Source organism: Phragmites australis, chromosome 17 (assembly GCF_958298935.1).
Source record: "Phragmites australis chromosome 17, lpPhrAust1.1, whole genome shotgun sequence".
NCBI classification, from domain to species: Eukaryota; Viridiplantae; Streptophyta; class Magnoliopsida; order Poales; family Poaceae; genus Phragmites; species Phragmites australis.
Window position 1 is genome coordinate 17686177 of NC_084937.1, and position 14785 is coordinate 17700961.

The 14785-nt window shown below is 44.1% G+C and overlaps 1 protein-coding gene across 1 annotated transcript; it reads left to right on the top strand.

The window, feature by feature from the left end:
• Positions 1–7007: 7007 nt before the first annotated feature.
• LOC133897514 (probable trehalose-phosphate phosphatase 7) lies at positions 7008–9368 on the top strand. Its single transcript, XM_062338274.1, has 9 exons — positions 7008–7356; positions 7481–7621; positions 7704–7775; positions 7870–7971; positions 8081–8134; positions 8228–8329; positions 8573–8720; positions 8851–8921; positions 9001–9368. Exons 1-9 carry the CDS (start codon positions 7090–7092, stop codon positions 9160–9162), a joined length of 1119 nt encoding a protein of 372 aa, XP_062194258.1. The 5' UTR covers positions 7008–7089; the 3' UTR covers positions 9163–9368.
• Positions 9369–14785: the final 5417 nt, after the last annotated feature.

Genomic DNA, 14785 nt, shown 5'->3' on the forward strand with positions numbered 1-14785 from the left:
ACTGATTTTAAAAGAGTCACTTTCAGCTGCTTTGTTTTTGGCAAGCATGTAGACTAGAAGGTCTCCAAAGTCCTGAAGAGAGCAGACAGGAATGCATAAGAACAAGGACTGTAGGTGGAGATTTCTCAGAATGAATCCTTTATTAAAAGACTATGAGAAGGATGTTCCAATAAAACGCAGGGCTAATCTTGTCCCTTGATGACAATATTCTAGCAGGCGACACGAGTACAATGTCATCACGAAGCAGCAGCGATCCCTTTTGCACCACCGCATGACTAATGACCTTAAATTTTTATTTTTATTCAAATTAAATAAAAAGAGTCACATGAAATGATAATAATGCATATAAATGGGACATTACAAAGAAACTTATTTTTTCACTAAATAACCTAGGATTGAAAATATTTTTATAAATTAGTACATCACATGAGATTAGTGAATTTTCTAGATTTTTGAGGATTTATTTGAGGCATTAAAAATTGCTACAATTTCTAAAAGTCGGTTTATTTAGAGAATTTTAATTAAACATTGGTTCAGCCTTTTTGATCAAACCAATTAAAACCAGTTGTTAGTGAACTTTAGTTTGCTCATAAAAACGTTTAGAATTTTTAGACTACTTTCATACTCCCAAATAAAATCAAAAATTAAATAAAAATAGAAACACACATACAAATTACAACACGTCTTGCTTTCTTCTAGCTTTCTTTTACGACCCATTGCTACGGTCCGTACGTATTCGGCACCTGAGATATCAAATATGGTATTGTGCATCGAATTCGGCTAAAGTCAAGGCATCTGAGTTACCGAATACGGTGCACAATACCGTATTCAGTACCTTAGATGCTAAAAATAATCGAGCCCACCTTTTTTAGTACCTCGTATATCGAAATCGGGTTTTCAGTAAATAAAATACCGAATATACATGCTAAATTTGTAAATACATCAATATATTATCTATTTTAATAAATACGGTACTGTATGTTATTTATTTTTGGATTTTTACCCGCTTCTGGTGTGTGAGAGTGTATGTACATACGAATCCCAACTTGTACTTGTACAAATTTTTTACTGCCTGTGTCGCTATGTCATGTCGCAATTTCGGTATGGCCTGTTCTCCGGTAGGAACTAAGGTTGGCTAAAGCCAAGGCATCTGGTCCTCCACCTGGCTCCAATTTGCCTCTTCGAATCGGTCCAAAGGAGCTCTGTTAAATTTCAGCCGATCTTACACTACCACAAAAATATCTGCTTGAGCAACTTGCATGAGTGATGAACTGATGACCTCCTTTCCGCCCACTGGGACCCATGTTTGAGTACGAGGATACAGTGATCCAAAATGAACAGAGCCTTCACCTGGCTGGTTTCTACTGGATCCGTGTTCAATCGATCACGAACAGAATCGAATTCAGGTAGGTAGCTTGCGAACATGGACAGTACGTAGATCCTAGCAACCTAACGGACTGGTCCTAGCTATTGTATTTGTACATTGGAGATGCTCATGGGTATCAGGGGAAGGTAGCACGATAGACGAAATCATCAGATGCTAACCCCTCTCTGGCCCGCTTGTGCTACTTGCATCCATCCTGCATGAGCTCTCTGAATCAGAGCAAGCAGGTCGGTGCTTGTTAACGAGCTGGGACAAAGCTAGGTAGAGGTATTCTGGTGCATTGGCACAAGGTAAATAAAATTTTTTAATAGTAATAATCTTATTTTGATTATATCTGTTATGGTAAATTAAGCTTTATGGCTAATATTATTTTAAATTGTGTAATTGGCACTATCATAATTTAAGTCCTAGATTCGTCTCGGTTAACGAGCTCTCTGAATATTGCCACGTATTGCCAGCTTCCCCAGAGTCGAGAGACGCGCGCTGACTGTTGACTAACGCCTCCTCGCTGCGGATGCCGGCGGCCGACGTGTCTACAGGTCGCCACCGTCCACCGCGTGTCAGCAGCATATATACGACAATCGGCACCTGTTTTCGCCGCCCCTGCTTTGCTCGTCCGCCCCCTTCCTTCGGCGGCGGCGGCGGCCGGGGCCCTACGGCGGAAAACGACGGCAACATGTGCGCTGCCGCATAATTATTTGCCCCGCCCCGTCGCTTTGGGCACCTAATCACGCGCGCACCAACTCCGACCGCTTCGGCAGACGTGGAAAGGGATGGCTCTTGACTCCTGCCACAGCCAGCAGGCCGCGTCCTTTTCCCAGGGCTGGACCGGCCAACTGGCGCCCCGGCCTCTCGCCGAGATGCATGCACCGCGCCGTGGACGCCGGCCGGTTTCTGAATATGATTCCCTCCACCAACCTATGCTACGCTATTGTTCTAATGGCATCGGCATTGATCAACGACCAACGACCGTGGTGTATTCGTATTCTTTAGAGGTGTTAAGAGATACAGATTCGAGAAAGCTTGAATACAAATATGAATCATGTTAGATTTAGTCATCCATCAGAAATTGATGTGGGAGGAGTACAACTTAAAAGATAGGTGATCTTACTTGTCAAACTAGTTTTTTTGAGTTGAGTTGATTCAAAACCTTATTTGTACTTTTGGTTGGACATATACGTTTAACATAGACTAGCATCGGCTCATGGATATAGTGAGTTAGACTTAAGGCTGCTACGCATTCTAACAAATCAGATGTCATGACAAATATAAGTGCTCGTAACTTATGTAACATCGAGATACTGATCCTTGATCACTTGTTTTTTAACCAAAGGTATTGACCCTGCTTTGTATTGAAAGCATAAGTATTTCTGCTGGGATTACTAGCTTACAAAGTGTTCAAATCACCAACCAGGCAAAAGCGTCGAAAGTGATAAACTTTTAAGTGTTAACCGACCAAGTTCATCTAACAACAAGACATCTAAAAGCACTTCTCTTACAAGAAAAAGATCATCACAACCTCTAAAACACAGATGTGAGCCTTAGAATCATCCAACCCCGGTCGGAGGGCAAATTTGGAGACAGGAACGCTGGTGAACATCGACTACCTCTTTGATCTTGAGCACCATCATCTCTACTGTCTCTCGCCTCCTTGCTAGGCTAAGAGGTATCCACCGTCGCACGAAAGAAATCATCCACATATGCCAAGCCCAAAGCAGAATAATTTTTGATGGAATGAAGCCCTTTCCAGAATTGAGATCCACCAACACTTGAACTGTTATAAAAACCTCCATCAGCAAGATACTTGCTTCTGAGTAAAGCACAGCAAGGGTCAGAATCTCCTCTTTCTAACTTAATAATCCACTTGGATAGCAAGCAAACATTTATCACCCTGGTTTCAGTGAATCCAAGACCACCAAACTCTTTTGGTCTGGCCAAGGTCGCCCAATTGGCCATATGATACTTCTTTTTATTTCCAAGACCATGCCAATAAAAATTAGCCCTTGCAGATTCTATTTTCTGGTGGATAGCCTCTGGCAACAGATACATTCCCATAGTATAAGTAGGAATGGAGCTCAAACTGGACTCTATTAGAATTGATTTTCCACCAGTAGAGAGATAAGCACATTGTCAGGTCCCCATCTTTTTCTCAGCTTTTTGACCAACAAACATCAAATCTTTTACAAAGAGCTTACCATCAATAACAGGAATCCCTAAGTATTTAATGGGGAGAGACCCCACTTTGCAGTTGAACATGCTAGCAACTCTATTTTATTCCTCTTCAGAGGCTCCATAAACAATCACATCACTCTTTTGGTAATTGATCTTCAAAACTGACATGCTCTCAAAGCAGTAAAGAATCAACTTTGTGTAAATAACTGATTGATCATCTAACTCCAGAAAAATAATAGTGTCATCAGCATACTGTAAATGAGTAATGCCACCAGGGATTAAGTGTGGAACCAGGCCTCTAATCCATCCCTCTCTCTTTGCATTGCTAAGCAAGGCATCTAGAGCATCCCCAATTAAGTTAAAAAGGAGAGGGGATAAGGGGTCCCCCTGTCTCATCCCCTTAAAAGTTCTAAAAAAATCTCCAGGGAGTCATTGATGTTTATCCCCACTCTACCTCCTTCCACAGTATATTTAACCCAACCAATCCATTGCTCAGGAAAAATTTTCTTTCTTAAGACCTCTTCCAAAAAACTCCACTGAACCTTATTATAGGCTTTTTCAAATTCTAATTTGAGAATCACCCCAGATTTTTTCGTCACTCTATGCTCATGTAGAATCTCATACAGAATCACTACTCCATCCAAGATGAATCTCCTAGGAACAAAAGCAGTTTGAGATTTACTGATCAACTTTTCAGCCAGGGGTATCAGCCTAAGTGTTAGAACTTTAGTGAACAACTTGTAATCCGCACCCAGCAAGCAAATTGGTCGAAAATGTTTAATATTATTTGCTTCCTTGAGTTTTGGAATGAGAGTGATTAAACCATAATTGAGCCTACTCAAATCGAGCTCACCTCTATGGAAGAGCTCAAACATCTCTAGAAAAAGTGTTCTAAAGCTTGCCCAAAAATCTTTATAAAAAGAGACAGAAAAACCATCAGGGACAGGAGTAGTATTGGTTTTCATCTCATTTAAGGCAATGTCAATCTCTTCTGGAGAGAAAGGTTGAATGAGGGAGCCTGCTTCCTCATCTGACAAAGATCCAAAATCACTCCAAATTCCTTCTCGTAAAGTCAAACCACTCCTCTCTTCACTACCAAATAAGCCTTTGTAGAAATTTTCTATATGATCCCTCAGCTCCTGAGGCTCTAAAATTTCAATGTCACCATCTTCAAGAGAAAAGATCGAACATATCCTCTTTCTGCCATTAGCTACACCATGGAAGTACCCAGTGTTAGCATCTCCTTTGAGACACCATTTGACACCACGTCTTTCTTACCATAAAATTTCTTCATAATGATAAATCTTATCTAGTTCTTCCTCTAAACGATATCTCTCATTCCATTCATCCGACCTTAGATCCTCCAAATTAGCTTTGTTATCCAAGGTATTAATCTGTCTGAGAATCTCTTCTTTCTCTCTTCTCAATTGGCTTTTAAATTGGCACCTCATCCTTTACAAAATTTCCTCAAGGTATTCTTTATCAATTTCCAATGATCTTGGACATTCAAATCACCTCTTTAAGGAATTTTTTGAATCAACCGATTCTTGAAGCCTTCCTAAGACAACCAGACACTCTCAAATCTAAAAATGTGATGCTTATCCAGTTTGTCTTCCCCAGAATCCACCAAGTTAGGACAATGATCTGAGCCCACTCTAGACAAAGCAGTGCAGTGAGCTAAAGGGTATAGTTGGTCCCAGCCATCTGTGGTAAGAACTCTGTCCAAGTTACATCTAATAGGAATGCTTTGTTTGTTGGTCCAAGTGAATCTGCTACTCCCTCTGTGCATTTCTCTAAGGGCAACATCATTTATGAAACTATTAAACATGTCTATCCAAGGGAAGGAAATATTATCTGAGGATTTCTCATGAGAAAATCTAATGAAATTGAAGTCTCCACCCACCAACAAAGGATGGTCAGTATGAATAATCTTTCTGTATAACTCCTGTAAAAAGGAGGCTTTTCTCTCGTGTTGTACAGGGCCATAGACATTAACCACCTCCCATTGTGATTTATTTCTTCTAAAAATAGTAATCTTGGAGAAAAACTCTCCACAATCCATTGCCAGGGCATCTAAATCACCATGTCTCACACCAGTCAAGGTGCCTCTAGAGTGGCCATTAGCAGCAGTCCAATTCAAGAAAAGTGATAACCATTAACTAAATCTTGGAGTTCTCTAACAATAAAATCAGTTTTGATAGTCTCTTGAAGACAAATGATGTCCACTCTATGTGAAGAAACCATCTCTTTTAGCTGTCTCTTTCTACCCTTACCACCCAAACCTCTAATATTCCAGAAAATGACTATCATGATGTATTCATTTTCCTCACCCCCACCTTTCTCTTGCGCACAGTTCTTCTATTTTTCATAACTCTATTTGAATCTGATTCAGAGGATGAAGGACCCTCTAATCCTCCATCCAATTGTTGAGATTCAGTCTCATTTGCTATGGCATCTAGCCCAGCTTCACTCTTTGTGACAACTAAGCCATCCACAGACTGCAATGATTTTCTCCATTTTGCGAATTCCTATTTTGTTTGAAGTATATTACTATAGAAAAAAAAGAAAGAGTAAATAATAAAACAGGATATTCTGTTTCATCACTATTTGATTGCAGGATTCCTCCAATCTAATCTTGGCAGTAGCCAAAGCTGCTCTGGCCACTTCTTGAGCTTGCAAAGTGGATATATTATGTATAATTTCAATGTCATCCGAGCTCACATTTATCTTGCAAGAACTAGCTACTCTGGTTAAATGCAAAGGACCTAAAGAATTAAAAACGGAAAAGAAAATATGTTTGTTACTGAGATATCATTTTTCTGTTGCTTGATGCTTTCAGCTTTGATGTAAATAAGGACTCCATCCTGAAGTATTCTTGAGCTCTTCCTGTTTGCCACACATGATCTTTCTTCTTCCTAGGTTTTACTGTAACAAAACCCTCTTCTTAAGATTGATCTACCATGGGGGTCAAGAGGATATATCCACCACCTTAATATCTGAATTGCAGTTCATCATGTTAGACATCCCCTTGTCTACGGTCTTCTCTTTCTGAATCTTAGAATTCTAGCTTGGGAAAGAAGTTCATCAAAGGTGCTAGCTGTTTTGTGATTACTTGTTTCAGGTCAGGAACCTCAAATTTGGAGCTATCGAAGAAGCAATGGCGCACGAGTTCCAGGCTTGCAGCATCGCCAGGACGAGGCTAGAACGGCGAGCTGGATCTGCACGAGTAACAGCCAGCCTCATCAGGAGGAAAAGGCCTCTCCGTCGAAGGCGACGCTAAGGTGTCACGCACTGAAGCCCCACACATAAGCACCGCGACGGGCCTGGCACGTGCACGCGCAGGCCACCTGGCGCCGGTGGGCCCCGGCCTCCGTGGCCTACGCCGGATCCGCGTCACCCCGTCGCCTCCCTCCCCCGCAGCCGCAGCTATAAATAAGCGACTCCCGTAACAGCCGCCTCACCAATCATCTCTCGACTCTCTCTCAGCTTGACTCGGGTTCTTGTTACATCGGTAGATTGATCGGACGCGAGTGATGGCGAAGTCGAGTGTGGCGGTGACGGAGGTGGGAGTGGCGGCGGCGGCGGCGTGCCCCTGCCCGGGGACGCTGTTCCCGTACCCGCTGCCGCGCGCCGGGATCGCTGCCGTGCGCCGCAAGTGCCTGCAGGTGGACCTCGGTGCGACGGCGGGGCTGCTCAGCGGCGCCTGGGGCGTCGAGTCCATGCGGGCGTCATCGCCCACGCACGCCAAGGCCGCTGCCGCGCTAGCCGCCGGCGTCGACGACGAGCGCGCCGCCTGGATGGTGCGTCCGTGCGGCTCGATCGCCATGAACCCACCCTGACCGAATAGTCTCCACGTTCCGTTCGTCCACTTTTTTTGGCGCGCTTGCTGACACACCTGACGATGAACCCGTTTGCGGCATGCAGGTGCGGCACCCGTCGGCGCTGGGCAAGTTCGAGCAGATCGTGGCGGCGTCCAAGGGCAAGCGGATCGTCATGTTCCTGGACTACGACGGCACCCTGTCGCCCATCGTCGACGACCCCGATGCCGCCTTCATGAGCGAGACGGTAAGCTCACTCGCCATTGACTTGGACCTATCCGACCCATGGCTATCTCCCCTGTTGCTCACACATACGTGTTGACGACCAGATGCGGATGGCCGTGCGTAGCGTTGCCAAGCACTTCCCGACGGCGATCGTGAGCGGCCGGTGCCGCGACAAGGTACGTCTCCGGCATCGACAACCCCCATTGCCATCACGCATGCATAATCATGAACGGAAAGTAACCAAAATTCACGGGCCTTTCCCGCATGCAGGTGTTTGAGTTCGTGAAGCTGGCGGAGCTGTACTACGCCGGCAGCCACGGCATGGACATCAAGGGCCCGGCCAAAGCCTCCTCCCGGCACGCAAAGGCCAAGGTGAGTTCCCATCACATACTACATAATCCATCCGTCCCAACGTCTCCTTGCCTCAGCCCATCACGAAAACTAAAGCCACTTTCCCTCCTCGTGTGTGCGTGGCCTACAGGCTAAAGGAGTTCTCTTCCAACCAGCAAGCGACTTCCTGCCCATGATTGAGCAGGTACGGCCATCTCTTCCAAACCGTGCAAGGTCTCTTCCTCCTCCTCTTTTTTTCCTTCCATGGACCATGGTAGATGAGTGGAATGAACTGCAGGTGCACGCGCGTTTGGTGGAGCAGACACGGTGCATACCCGGGGCAAAGGTGGAGAACAACAAGTTCTGCGCGTCCGTCCACTTCAGATGCGTCGACGAAAAGGTTCGCAAATGGCCGCTGCTTTCTCTTCCCATTCATAGCTTTTCGTCCCTCGCTGCATTATTGGGAGATGGCAACTCCAAATCCAAGCTAAAATTTTTCGTTGCGTCGTTAGTGGCGAACGCTACTAGCCGATCGACTGACCAAGGCTGTTCTGGGATTAGCTTTAATCATTTGACTAACGATAGATGCCCATTAATTACGCCGATTAATAATTTACCTGATCCGTTGTGTTCGGTCATGCAGAGGTGGGGCCAGGTCGCAGAGACGGTGAAGGGCGTGCTGAGGGAGTATCCGAAGCTGCGGCTGACGATGGGGAGGATGGTGTTCGAGGTGCGGCCCACCATCAAGTGGGACAAGGGCAAGGCCCTCGAGTTCCTGCTCGAGTCGCTCGGTGAGCTAGCTAGACAACCTCCAAGCACTGCTTCGTCACGATCTGTTGTTACACACGCACACACTTGTGACACCGCCACGCAGGCTTTGCATTGCTTGAAGAAAACTCACTGGTGTGCTGCCTGCCGTAGGTTTCGCTGACTGCAACAATGTGCTGCCCGTGTACATCGGCGATGACCGCACCGATGAGGATGCTTTCAAGGTAACCATACACGACGGCATAGCACATGTCCGCCATGGAAACGAACCTAACCTCTCGCTTTTTTCCTTGTGTTGGGCAGGCTTTGCAGCGGAGGGGTCAGGGCGTGGGGATCCTGGTGTCCAAGCACCCCAAGGAGACAAGCGCCTCCTACTCGCTCCGAGAGCCCGCCGAGGTGATGGAGTTCTTGCTGCGGCTGGTGGAGTGGAAGCGCTTCTACAGGGCCAGACTCAGGCTGCAATGAGACGGCCGGTGGATGCATGCATGCGATCAACCGTGCTAGGTGAATGGCAGATCGAGGAGGAGGAGCTAGCCTGTTCATTGAGCATTGTTGTATCATCGTATGAGCAGCATGCTTTCTATTTTCCTCTCCCTTCTTTTTTTTTGACCCTTGCTAGGGGGTGTATACCAGGCATGTAAATTCACTATTATAAAAAAGATTTTTCGAGACATCCAGGTTACCTTTTTACAAGCAGGTCATATGAAAAATCACTTGAGCGATTTTAGAGACGGTTGACAGAAGAAGTCACCTGTGTAAAGGTCATTTCCATAACGAACCACCTGTGGAAATCGTACTATTTTCACAGGCGGTTCACACAAGTAACTGTATGAGGAAATGGTTATTTTCACAGGCGGTTCCTTACAGAACTGGTCAAAAGTAGTGCCCCATTAGTACCGGTTCAGTCACAACCGCGACTAAAGATGCATCAATACCGATTCTTAAACTCCCACGCGTGAACTATGGTGGAATCCCTAAGAACAGGTACTGATACGAACGGACCTGAATTTTTGTTTCAATTCACTTTTGGCTCGCGTCCGTCGGCTCATCCGCTTGCCGTTGATATTTTCTAGCATTGTCTCTCGTCCACTATCTCTCATCCACTCATCTTTGTGCTCCCTCGTCCACCACGGTAAGCTCGTCCATGGCGCCTGGGAAATGGAGCTTGTCCACAAGGTGCGCGCCGAGGACTAGAAGACTGTCAACTCCCAGAAGTATTGCGCGAGCACCAACGGTGAGACCACATCTGGCATCCCATCCCACCTGATCGCCACAAGCTTCTCAGCCATCAATGGCGGCCATTGAAAAGCGCTGTGCAACGGGCATGTAGGGATGAAAGCTCTGACTCGGACGGCGGTGATGGCCATCGGCGGCTACAACACGTTCCTACGGACCACGCTACTGCTGGAGCACCACATCTACGACCCTGATAAGGAGACACTTGAGTCCGACATGGCGACGTTCCTAACGGCATTCCCGTGTGGGTTCACCATCGAGGTGCTCGACGTATACAGCAGGCCGCCCAGGATCGCCTTCAAGTTCTGGCACTCTGTGGTTCTTTACGTTGTTGTATTGAATTTGATTGTGAGATGTGTTGTGTGGATGAGATAAGTCGATTCCGGCGTTATTGTATTGAATTTGATTGTGAGATGTGTTCAATTTGAGCATGCGGCGGGAGCACCACGGCTGACAGGAGAGTTCTCGAGTTGGCTTGTTTATTTTTTGGCTCCCAGAACCATTTCACTGTCGGTTGGAGCTACAAACCGGCAGTGAAAAGAATTTTTAGTGCTGGTTCCAGAAATCAGCACTGATGGGGTTTTTGAACCGGCACTGATGTGCCTTTCTGCTATAGTGTTATGTAAACCGTCTCTGGAAATAGGTTGATTACCACAGGCGATTCCTTATAGAAACTACCTATAAAAATAGTAGACTATTTTCAGAGGTGGTTCATTGAAAATGAATGATAGTTTATTTTAAAAAATTATAACTTTTTTATACAAACATAGATAGAGACAAACTTTATATAAAAATTGTAGCCCTCGATGAGATTTACAACTTTGTAGTTGAATTTATTTCATTTAAAGTCATTAAATATCCAAAATAATTAGTTAAATTTTCACACATAAGTTCCAATCACACATATGCTATTGTTATCACAAGTTCTATTAATACAAGTAAACTCAGAGAAGAAAAAGAATACTATCAGCTTCAACATCTTCAATAAGATCAACAGGAAGAAGAGCGAAGACCCCCACTATCAACAACAAGACTTGACTTAGAGAAGTACTAGTGATAATATCAATACCCGAAAGTGTCATCAAGCGTCAGCATGGGCACAAATATTTTTTTATTTTTATTTTATGTTTCTCTTTTTTTTTTCTCACCTCAGCAGTACGAGAATATGAACCAGTCCAAATTTCTACTCAAGTTTGATATAAGGGGTGGTGGCTATTGACACATACGTGTGTTCCGAAAACAATTAAAAAACTTTCAAGGGCAAGAACTCATTCTTCCAAGCCATTTTTAGCCTCGAAAAATTCGTCAAATATGATAAAGTTAGGAAGAAACAGATGTAACTTTTTCTGTAGATATCTGTAGAGTCAAAAAACGTCCAAATCAAAGTCCGTATGCAGAAGTTATACCCGTTTTACCGAAGGCAGTTCACAGGCGAACCGATTATCATAGACGATTCACTTAATGAACCACATGTGAAAATCAGTTTTCATAGACGGTTTCTTAAGGTAGTGTTTGGTTCGTACGACGGGGTGGGACGGAGCGGATCCATCCTGTTTTTGAGCTGTTTGGTTGGAGTTAAGTGGGATGGGATGGCTCTGAATCAGAGAATATTCTTTAAAGATTCGGGACAGATCCGTTCCAAAAAAAAAGGCTGAACACAGCCATCTCACTTGGGACGGGTCACTGACGGTGGGCCCGAAATCTAAAATGGAGTCGTTCCATCCCACTCACCAAACAAACATCTGATTCCGGACCATACCATCCCATCCCTAAATACATGAATGGAATCATCCCATCCCACCTCGCTCTCCAACCAAACACTACCTAAGACGCCTGTGAAAACCTTCGGCATAAAATGTTAAAAGGATAAAATATCCCGTTTCAATCACAGCTACCTGATATGTGAGGTGGTAAGGAGATTCGTGCATGAGGTAGAAGGGAGGGATGTTGTGGGTTTGATTCACATGGAACGTAAAGACTGAAGATAGTATGAAAATATAATGTGGCTCTTGAACGGCGCGGCCGCGGGGTTTCTCGGGTAAAAAAAATTCGCTTTTTTTTGGAAAAAATCTCGATTCGAAGACCAATTATCACAAGCGGTTCACTTAACAAACCGCATGTGAAACCGATTTTCACATGAGGTTCATTACGTGAACCGTCTGCGAAAATAAATTTTCACATACGGTCTATTTTGTATCTATAGAAATCGTTCATTTCTATAGGTCTTCGATTACAGACGGGTGCACTAAACGTCTATAGAAACAGATTATAAACTGGTTTTAAAAATAGTTTACGTAGTAGTGATTATCCACTTAACGTACGCTATACACAAGAGGAAATGAATGAACTAATGAAGAGCAACGCAAGTAATTAAATAGCAAAAGCTACAGCTTGTTCATGCATGTGTCATGAGCTTACCCTGTTCATGCGAACTACGTGCGGATCCATTCGTGGTGTGCCGATGGTTATGCAGCATCGATCGATCTCTGGAAGGAAAATTATTGGTGAATGCGGTGTGTACATGGTTGATTGGTACATGCATGATGATCATCTTAGCAAGAATCTACCGAACAGCATAATTTATCGCTAAAGCTGCTTGTTACTACTTGGGACAAGTAGTACTAGTACCTACCTGGGGTCACATGGGCCGGAGCACCATGGCTTGCCTTTCTGATGGATCCAACGTGTACTCGTTTTGTCTTCTTCCTGTGATTTGTCACGGTCGCTGAAGCGCCATCGTCACACCTGTCAGTGCGGATGAAGCTTCATCATGTACGGGCGTCATAGAGACTGTTCAGTTCGCTGACCACTAATCTGTTTGCTTCGGTAAGTCCAAACATCAGCCATTATCGCTGCTCGATCGACTGGCCATTCGCAATGTTTTACATGGTCACGCATGCTGAAGTTCTCTGAACGGAACTGCAGGTAACCACGTGCCTAGGACGATTTCGAATTCTGACGCAAGCTTAACTCTGCAGAATTTGAGGTCACTCGCTCACCCGGATCCGAATTAAGGGCCACAAATCCGAACTGACAGATAATTACTCGCAAACAACAAGTTAGGTTGTGTGTGTTTCACTCAAACCATTCGGTGGTCCAGTTTAGCTGATTTAATTTGTTCACAGCTGCAGCTGAATCATTTGGATGGGATCGATAATTGGTCTTGGAGACATCGATCCACCTACTCGAATCACAAGGGAAAAAAGCAAGGTCTTGGCCCACCTGCAAATAATTCTCAGACCCGCATCAAATTATGTATAGCGGTCAGATCCTCGTACCTGAACAGTTCTTGGATGGCAAAACATGTCTGATTTGTGTACGGGCAGACTGGCAATGATTGATCTACCCTCTTACAAGCCAATGGTGCCCATTACCATGATTTAATCTGTCGTTTCTTCCTAACGAGACCAAGCTACAAAACCACGCACCAATCATTAACCTTTGATAATTTGCCAACAAAGGCGTGCACATTACCTGAAGAGATCGAGCCAAAAGGAAGAAGCGAAAAGGGAAGGATAGGTTTTAGTTCGTCTCAACTAATATACTCGTAGAGAAAGATCTTTCTGCAAAGTACTGGTAATCAGAGCCTAACATCTGACAATGCAAAATAGCAGAGCTGACCTACGTACTACAAAATATCAATGGAAAATATCAATGGCACCTGAGGAGAAAATTCTTAGAGACGTGTATGTTCGAATGCGACGTCTTTTTCGTCTTCTTAGTGGGTGTCAAAATAGGATGATATAGAGACTGTCACTGTTACTGATTTGATCCAAAGTTAGGGCAGATGTTGAGGTGATCCAACCAGCTTTGCGCCACCATTGGCCAGTCCGACATCGAAACGTGACAAAAGCAGCCAACAAGGTGATGGAATCTTGGATAACCCATGCCCGATAGAGATCGATGTGCGTGCATGATTTTTATCATTTGAGGATAGTGTTGTTGCACGCGCCTTTGTGCTGCTTTGGAGTCAAGCCATGAAAGGGAGGCGCCTCCACTAGCAGGCAGGTACATGTCGCAGCATCGGATTGGAGACGCCATCGGAGTTGCTAGCTAGCTAGCGAAGGGGAATCTGTGAACGCGTGATGGCGCGACGTGCCGCTTGTGCGAGGAGTTGGGTCCCACATCGGAGATTAGTGGCGGACCAGGATTGGCAGGATGGGTGTTCAAATTTTTTAAAAAAATAATAGAAAAGGCCACAAGTTTATAATAGCATAACTAAAGTACACAAATTATTCACAGTAGCGACATCTTAGCTAATTTAGAGACATTACAAAATAATTAAAAAAACTACAATTTAACTGGACATTTCTTTATGGCTTGAAAGCGCTCGATGATATCATTATTCTTATCTTGCACAAAAAAGTCTTAGCTTATTTTCACATAATTTTTGAAGACAATACTCTCTCAACACTAGTTGTTGCTACTCGAAGAATCAACATCAATTTAAGAAGCTTGTATACGATTCCATAATGTGTGTTCTTCTTTGTTTTAACATGTATAATGGAAAGCTCGGCAAGATTTTTCACTTTTCTAAATCTTTTATCTCTACGTATATCAGTAATGAAATGTGTAAGTTAAAAGGGAAGATACATCAACTCTGCTTAAGAAATATTTAGGATAGAACTGAGCAAGCTTAATCAAATTGTACTTATCATAAGTAGTAAATGAATTAGCCAGATTGAATGATGTTATACAAAAAAGCAAATTCATATTTACCTCATCAAACCTGACGTTGAGCTCTTGAAGTTGTCTATCAATAACACTTAAAAAGCTATGAACTTAAAAACAGTAGAGATTCTTGACTTTTAGAAAGAACCTCTTTTCCTCTTCCAACAGGCCTATAGAAACC